This window comes from Pholcus phalangioides, unplaced genomic scaffold, assembly GCF_987345545.1.
Source record: "Pholcus phalangioides strain wild (caught in Gottingen) unplaced genomic scaffold, Ppha-v1.0 ptg000009l_1, whole genome shotgun sequence".
Lineage (NCBI taxonomy): Eukaryota > Metazoa > Arthropoda > Arachnida > Araneae > Pholcidae > Pholcus > Pholcus phalangioides.
In genome coordinates, this window is record NW_028301602.1 from 26299486 (window position 1) to 26308211 (window position 8726).

At 37.6% G+C, this 8726-nt stretch overlaps 1 protein-coding gene across 1 annotated transcript; it reads left to right on the forward strand.

Annotated features, from left to right (window-relative positions):
- The first annotated feature begins 1055 nt into the window (after window positions 1–1055).
- On the forward strand, window positions 1056–8229 carry Spase12 (Signal peptidase complex subunit Spase12). The gene is made up of 4 exons (XM_089235877.1): window positions 1056–1215; window positions 1346–1405; window positions 3202–3288; window positions 8028–8229. Exons 1-4 carry the CDS (start codon window positions 1171–1173, stop codon window positions 8127–8129), a joined length of 294 nt encoding a protein of 97 aa, XP_089092003.1. The 5' UTR covers window positions 1056–1170; the 3' UTR covers window positions 8130–8229.
- The last annotated feature ends 497 nt before the right edge of the window (window positions 8230–8726 follow it).

Below are 8726 nucleotides of genomic sequence, written 5' to 3' on the forward strand. Positions count from 1 at the left end.
TGTTTGGTCCAAGACCAGAACTGATAACTACTGATAATAGAGTGCGCTCCGCTAGTTGTTTGCTTCACACATTTATTCAAAAATAACACAAAAATATCCCGTTTCCCGTATTTTGGAAAACGTGCATTTGAATTCGTAATCTCTCTTTCTTGACCAAATTCATGAATGAAGATAATTTTTATCACATTATAATTTGATATAACGTGACATAAATACAAATACTCATTTCACGTACTCTAACGGCCGTATTCACCAACACAGTTTCAACTGAAATCGCAGGTGGAAGGATTGAAGATCGAAACGGATTGGTTAAATTAAGTATTTTAACCAATCCGTGTCGATCACTGATCGTTTAACCTGCGATCGCAGTTGAAACTGTGTTGGTGAATACGGCCGTAATTGTCATCCAACCCCACCATGGGCGGAGATGTGGGGGGGGGGCATTGCCCCCCCAGCATCAAAGGTGAAGTCGACTGATCTAATGCATATATGTATAGATGAATCGACATCATCATCATCTTGCCCCCCCAGCAATAATGACCGTGCCCCCCCCCGAGACTTCCAAGTCTATCTCCGCCTATGCACCCCACTGAGCTATTAAGTAAAGTTTACTTATAGCTCAGTGCCGCACCCATCCTCATGCTCAACATCCATCGAGCTTATATTAATATCACTGAGCTATAAGTAAACTTTTACTGACCTAATTAAAACACTGAACTAAAGTGAAACTTTCCTTATAGCTCAGTGATTAATATAAGCTCAATGTCAACATCATGTTCAAACACTGAGCTGAGCCAGAATTTGCTGCCATCTATGGTTTGGAAATAATACTCATTGACGGTTTTTCGTTTGCTCTTTAAATAGTAGAGTATAGCTTGAGTTCTTTCATTAATGAAGTCTCAGGATTACTGAATAGATGGCAGTAAAAGCGATCAAGGACTTGAAATTACATTCATGCGTGACTGACCATATAAATTTCATAAGTTTTCGGCTTCTTTTTGAGGATTTCCCAGCCAAAAAGTTTGTCTGAAAATTTTTTCAAGAACCTGGCAACTTTGGGTTGATGATGTGAGCCGTTTATTTACGTGTCCATAACTGAGCCGGTGTTGATCATTGCAACATTTCACCGATTTTATTTCAAGCTATAATAAATCACAAGGTGCATCAGTGATGGCTAGTTTTATGGAGAGATTCAAGCGTGTTCCCGTCCACATGGTAATACTTGTGTTAACGTTGTTTCTTTTCAGTCCATATGCTATATTGTTCCGTAGTCCATTGGCTTGAAAACTGTGATCATAATACAGATAATAACTGCGCTATTTTAATTTTCATATCCGATTTTTAGGATTACGAAGGACAAAAGGTAGCTGAGAAGATTTTCCAGACCTTGATTCTAGCATTTGCTGTGAGTTTGATTTGTTTTTATCACTTTCATTCCTCTCCACTGTACATTCACCTCATATCACAATGGAGTATGTGACATTTATAATGCAATGAAACTCCCCACCCCCACTAACGGCCACCCCTCTTTTACGGCCAAATAACGATTGCCCCCGTGTTTCTTTTTGAGGTGGGGGGCTTTTATACATGTTCTTTGATACTGCTACAGAGTATTATTATGTGACGATTGTGCACAATTTCTATCGGAATTAACTCCACGTTCGGCAGTATTCTACGAAAGACTATAATGCAAAGGGCAGCCAATTCGGGAGCCTCTAAAAATATGTGGGGGGGGGGGGGGCTATGGCCACTCCACTTATAAGGCTCAATTACATTGGTCAAGTTTCCTAGCTATTCTCTGACGAGTAGCTGGCGAGCGAACCAGTTTCAACTAGCCCAGAGAGCTTCAATTACACATGTTGCGATGTAATATTCTTGAGATTACTGTTGTGGCAGGTACGCCACAGTATAAACTTGGTACTTGGATAAAACCCTTTCCGAAAGGATATTACTAACAGCAATTTCACAATTTATTTGGAGGTTAATTTTAAGTCTGCCTGCAGGCCACCTTTGTCATCATCATGGACCATAGGTTGAGAAATGTTGATCCATACAAATGTACAATTTTAGATCAATCATTGCCAAATTTTGCTCGTATACTAACAGGATCGGGATTGAATGATAGACTACTTTAAAAGTTTCTTAGAGCACAGCAAATGGACCAAAAACTTTAGACAACAATGGTTCCAGGGCCTCAACAACCACTTTGAGAATGTTTACTCTGGTTACCGTGGTTCCCCTAGCAATTCTTTTCATATGCCTTTACAATGGTGTGTCACTTCTTTAATGCTGCCAGTAATTGAAGAAAACCGGGCAGTACTGGGTATTGTAGCTAGTATGTATATAATCAAAAATATATTAAGCATCCTCAAAAGTCAATATCACTTGATTAAAACCAAAACAAGTGTTCCAAAAAGTGTTTTTACAACCGCAAATTTACTGGCAAAAAAATATTAGAGTTTTCCGGGACATTTGGTCAGCTCGTGTAAGGGGTCAACAATTTCTTTTTTTGTCAAACTGGGGTCCTGCTTGGGAAAGTTTGGGAACCATTGCTATATATATGGGAATCTATTGCTACTATTTAACTGTACATGCACCTCATACACATCCCTCTATGGAATTTCTAATGAATTTGCACATTCTGGAATGTGTCCCCCTAACGTATTTATGCCATTGAGTTGCATTTGTTTTGTGTTCTTGCTACCATCTGCCTTCCATTTTCTAAAGTGGAAGATGAAAATGCTTTAATTTTCATGTTATGTCAGTATCGTGTTGTAGGTCTGCTTGCTCTCTGTGGAGGGACTTTTTCGAATGGGGGGACTGGCTTGCATTCATGCCTTGAAGTTTGAAAACTGCAAAAAGCCAACTTCAGTGACCCATTACTGTGCCGTCAATGAGGTCTGAACCTGGATCCTCAGGACGAGAGTCTGGCATGATGTGCATATGACCTGCGTAGCAGGAATCTTTACTGCAGAAAATTTCCAATCAGCTGAGGGTTCGTTGCAGAATAATGCAAAACATTCTATTTTGGAGGGAACATAGAGTAAAACTGCTAGCAAGTAGCCAGTAAACCCGCACAATGTAATTTAATCCTTAATAGAGGAATTTTTTCATGGAGGTAGATGCTCATAAATAAAAAGTTTTCCTGTATATTCATTATAGTAAGTTTATTGTACATTCATTGTATTTGTGATTCAACAGGCTGTGGGTCTCGCCACTGGTTATGCAACGCAGAAATTCTCTCATACTGTGTATATCTTGGGGTCTGGCTTCATACTGTCGTGTTTGGTGAGTTCCTTTTCAGTTCTATTTTTTAAAATGTGGAGCCAAAACTCTTCTTTCAAGTGAATATAATACCAGCCATTTATTGTGTATAGCCTAAGCTTTCAACAACATATTTTGGACAGTAGGGCTGTAGCGCCAGACATGACCCAGGCTCTCTGTCATGAAAGATGAGCATATTTCTCAATAGTCAAGCATGATATTTTGCTAAGAAAAATGGTCCTAAATAATGTTTTCTTTCAACTTTTCTCGTGTTAAAAGATGTAGCGTAATGAAATCAGGAAATTTGTTTCACACTCAGGCTACAATTTAGAAATTTACTCCAATCTAGCCACCACATTTAGAGAATTTTATGCGCCAATACAGATTTCTTAGTTGCCATGACAACCTCAGATTTGTCACGCCCTGGTGGACAGTATGTCGCAAAATGGATTGATCCTCAGTTCCCCTGTGCATTTTTAGTGTGTGGTGCAGCAGGGATTTCTTCAAAGCATGGCCTGCTGAGCTCTATGTAGTGACTGGCCTAGTGCTAGTAATTTAAAAAATTCATCGATTACAGAGCTTTGAGTGTAATTGATGTAGCTGTATAACATTGCATTAAATTTGAATTCATCATAATTACCCTTTTTCTTTTCTCAATGACGTTCTATTTCAGTAGTTTGATACCCAATATACTGTTCACCTTTTGTTATCAAGTTTTTTAATAAACTTTAACCAGTCATCTGACCAATTAATTTTTCTGTGCAGTAGCCGCAATGCACTTTTTTAAGAACACACATGCACACCCTTTTTTTTCCTTTTCTTTGAAGTGATTAACATACTTTAGAATTCAAATGTGATGCACAAAAGCAAAATAAGGGCAACTTGCTGAATGGAAAAATGAATTTTTTTTACTTGGTAGAAAGTGTTGAATAGCCCATGGGATGGACTTTTGAGGAGAGGGTCCTTTACGAAAAATATAAACATCGGGAAATCTTTTGAGATGTAATATGGTACCCCAAAAGTAAGGAGAGAGTGTTCACATAATTTGTCCTGTGACTAAGAAATGCTGCTGACGGATTTATGTGGATACATAGCAGCTGAACCTTTGCTAAAAGATGTATGAGGAAGTAAAACAGATGCATCTTCCCAAGGAAATCTGAAATTGGAAAAAAAATTGCTTGGGGATGCAATCTTGCAAAGCATGGCAAGGATAGTGGTAATAATAATCCCAGACCTCTTGAAATATAATACTTCACCAAACACCAACTCTGGTCATATTGCTAAATTGCAATTTACTTCCATTAATCAGATGGGTTGGAAATCAAGGCACTGTCTATTGGTGGTCGCCTCAAGCTCGTTAGGGAAAATATCTTAACTGTATCCTCCCTCGGATTCGAACCCTGGACCATGACAGCAACCTTCACGGTGGTAGACAAGCACCTTACCACCACGCCACTCGAGTGCTCTATCTTGGAATAGAATGGTTCAACTCCATCTAGTGCTGAGATAATAAAGTAGAAGTGCATATGGCAGCATCTATGTTATATACAAGTACAAGGCCAAAACTGGCAAAATGTCCAATGAGGTGGCCGGGAAAAAGATGCACATGACAAGTATGGATGTCATATATTAAAATACAGCAACCCAATTAAAAATGCAATCACAAAAATTACAAACACAGACAAGTTTTTCCGTTATATCCATGTAAGAAAGACAGAAAATCAGCATATCATAGCCACCATCTTTGCATGTGGCTGTGATGTCATTGCCAGAGGACTTGTTAAACGTGATATATATGTCACTAGCATTAACCTTCCTGTTTTCAAGCGTTTTTAGGTGTTATTATCTTCTTGGTTCGTAATCTTGGCAAATAGCTCTAAATCTGGTGGTAAAAAAGAATATTTGGAGGTGTAGTAAATATATTACTGTACAATAGGGAATTTATCAAATGACGTTGGCGAATCCGTGCGAGTGTATAGTGAAGAAGCAGGTTATTTCACCTTGGTTCTCATGACACAAATAATTGGCCCTTTGATGCTCGAGGTGCCGATGTATAAGCTTCACACTGTTTGAGCATTGAGAGCGAAGAGGTGCCATGTTTTTATCATCAACAATATGGAACTATTTCTATTTAAATATCAAATGGATTGAATTCTGCAAAAGCTTTGAAAAGTCTTCCACCAACATTTGAGAAAATATCAACAGTAAAACAATTTATAATTTAGAGGTACAGGGTTTGAGAATTTGAAAACTGCAAAAGCAGAATGCATGCACTCTTGGTAATGTCAATTTTCACAAGAGATGACATCACTATACCAAAGCTGCCAAGTCTCCCGAATTTTAGCTTCATCGCTCGATCTCCCGAATTTTTACGAAAATCACAAAAATCCCTAATTGTCCCTAAAAATTCCCTACTTCATTAAAAAACCCCCGCTTTTGAAAACAATTCCTAAGGAATTTCTTGTGGGGCATGAAACCTCTTTTTTTTCCCTTTTGAAATGACGTCACACGTCGTAAATGGGGAAATTCCCTTTTTAAGGAAGTTTTACAAACCCTCTGATGGTAACAAGAAAGTTGTTTGTCTTATCGTGCAGGGAAATGGCTTAGCAGCCAATAGTCCTGGATAATAATTGAAGATTATAGTGACGCGCATATGGTCAAAATTTCTTTTGTTGAAGTTGCGTACGTGCGATATAACAAAGCATGAATAATGATAAGCAAAAACATATTTAATCAATTTTAAAGATACTTATTCCGATGAATTTCCTTTCATCAAACGTTCCAGAAGAGGGCCGACTTTTCCTTTTTGTACAAGTTGTGTTACGGACATAAACATCAGTCATGGAAAGACTGCCATCATCAGTCGTGAAGTGAAAAAAAAACATCAAGCAAGTGTCACAAAAAGTCCGTGTTCTTCAAAAATTGACGGTGTTTTCCTTCATCTTCCGATGATTTTGGGGTCATTCGCACAGAATGTTTGTTCACAGCATTTCTAATTGAACACAATATTTATTTTTACATCATTGAAGTTTTGGCCTCCGATTTCACTTGTTTTTTGCGTAGGGATTTTATTCCCTACGCTTTAACTTTAATGTTTGGAAAATCCCTATTGTATTTATTAGGGAGTGGTTTTAGCATAAAATACGGGTTTGCGCGAAAATCTCCCGAATTTTCATTTTCAAAAGTTGGCAGCTATGCTATACTGACCAAACAATCCTGCAATAATAATTTTACCCAACTAAAGCAAAAAAGAACAAATAGTGATCCCCCCCTCTCCATGGCTTATAATAAATTTCCTATCATGTGGCCAATTTTATTGCTTTGCCTAGAGCATGGTGAAAGGTTTTCCTTCGGCCGAGGACCTTGTCTTTTGTTGCATTTATAGGCATTTCTGAAAGCTTGCATAACTTTGCCAAGCTCTACCCTCAGAAGGTGCCTTTTCTGAATCGGCATTGAGTGTTTGTATCCTAATTTGTTTATTTCTGAATAGAAGATATAACACCTCTTCCCTCCTTACTTCAGTATACAGTATTTGCTGTTGGTTACAAAACAGTGGTATTCTCAGAAGGGATGTTGTGATTTTCTTCTTCCAGCGGTTTTTAGGACTGCCTTTTTTCATATGATCCTGTAGAGTAAAAAAAATTCTCCCATCCCTGAAGAAAAAGAAAAATGCTGGAAATCTGAAAAAGGAGGACAAAAAAACATATTTTATAAAGCGTAAGAGTAGGCCTATGCTTAAAATAACATCAAAAATGACAAAATTCCTCTATTACAAGGACATCTAGTGACCCTATTTGCAGCAAACAGTGAGTAAACACTACTTTTTTGTTGTACAAGGATTTTTTACTGCACATGAGCGCTAATCTGGCTGGCTTGCATTATTTTATTGTAGATCGCAAATGAAAATTTTTTTTCTTCTCATAACTCCAAGAGGCTGGTATGCTAACCCCTTGATGGGGATGTCTTTACACTAAACATCTCCACCATGTGGTAAGATAGGCTAAGTCTGTCTCAGGGTGCCAGAAACTTGTATATGTATTGGTACCATAAGGCCCTATTTTAAGGAGCATTCTGGTAATTTTTATTCAAACCTTTTTATAAAATGTCTCTTCCCCCCCCCCCTATTTTCAATGAAACATGCTTACTGTTTTTCCTTATCGAAAAATCAAGATTTTAATAAATTGTAGAGTATCTACAATTAATGAATTATACTCATATTATAATGTATAACATTTAATTCACCAAAAAGATATCTACTTATGTCTTAATCCATTTTGACTTGCAGTAGTCCTCTATTTCCTCCATCGTTAGTGATTTTTCGGCAATTTTAGACATAGTTGGAAATTTTTCTTAGTTGGCCAACTTTCTTTGGCAGTTCTTTTTGGTGAAATTTGCAATCTCATTTGTATCATGATTCACCATATTTTTATCAAAGGCATAGTCAGTCTAATTATAGATAATATTGCTAATTTTCTACTTAAACATCTTTCATGGGCCGCATTTGGCCCACAAGCTAGAGGTTGTGCACTCCTGATCTATCTTATCGCATTTCCTGTCCCGGGAAAGATTCTGATACAGATTAAGCTGATAGTGGAACTTGTGTCATATGGATCTGAACACCCTATATAAATTTGTGCATGAATTAATTCTTTGTGCAATTTCAGATTCAATGCTAGAGACAAGACCAAAAGAAGGTGTCTTTCAATGGTTTTTCTCTTTTGTTGCAAAATTTAGTTTCATTTGATGTTTATTTTGTTTTGCAGCTGACTTTGCCACCATGGCAGATGTATCGCAAGAACCCACTCCAATGGCAGAAACCCAAAGAAGATGTGCAGGACACCCAGAAGTCTAAAAAGAAAAAATAACTTTTTTTTGCACAAAACAAGTTATTCGTGTATATGTGTTCCACGTCTTGTAAATCAGAAGTGTTCAGTTTGTGTTTTGAAATAAAAAAAATGAACTTAATGGCAGTATACTTTCAATTTATTGATATGTGGTGACAAATGAATGATAGAATAATTGAAGAGGAGAGTATTTTTTTGGCCTGAAATATACTGAGAAATTGAATTTTCTGGATGTTATTCCGAAACTGATATTTGGAAAGAAAAGTGATTTATCTCCTCTGGGAATCGAATCTGGATCCCCTTGCATACCGGGCAAGTGCGCTAACCAATACACCAGAGTCACTTTTCAATTTCATTAGTAGCATGAAGCGCTGAGTGGAGTCAAATGGCGAAAATTGCTGCAGTTAAGGGAGGCTATGACTTCACGCTACTCATTTTTTTATAAGGAATTTTGAAGTGTGTCTGGTGTATTGGTTAGCGCACTTGCCCGGTATGCAAGGGGACCCAGTTTCCACATAACATCCAATTTCTCAGTCGATAAAATAATTTCCTAGTGTAATAAAGGCATTATCATTGATAATTTTTGTCACACTACAGTCATTTTCTGCACATGAGGGC

Coding starts and splice junctions, on each gene's coding strand:
- Spase12 (XM_089235877.1), top strand. CDS start 1,171: ATGGCTAGTTTTATGGAGAGATTCAAGCGTGTTCCCGTCCACATG. Junction 1,406..3,201: donor CCTTGATTCTAGCATTTGCT/GTGAGTTTGATT, acceptor GTGATTCAACAG/GCTGTGGGTCTCGCCACTGG. Junction 3,289..8,027: donor GCTTCATACTGTCGTGTTTG/GTGAGTTCCTTT, acceptor TTTGTTTTGCAG/CTGACTTTGCCACCATGGCA.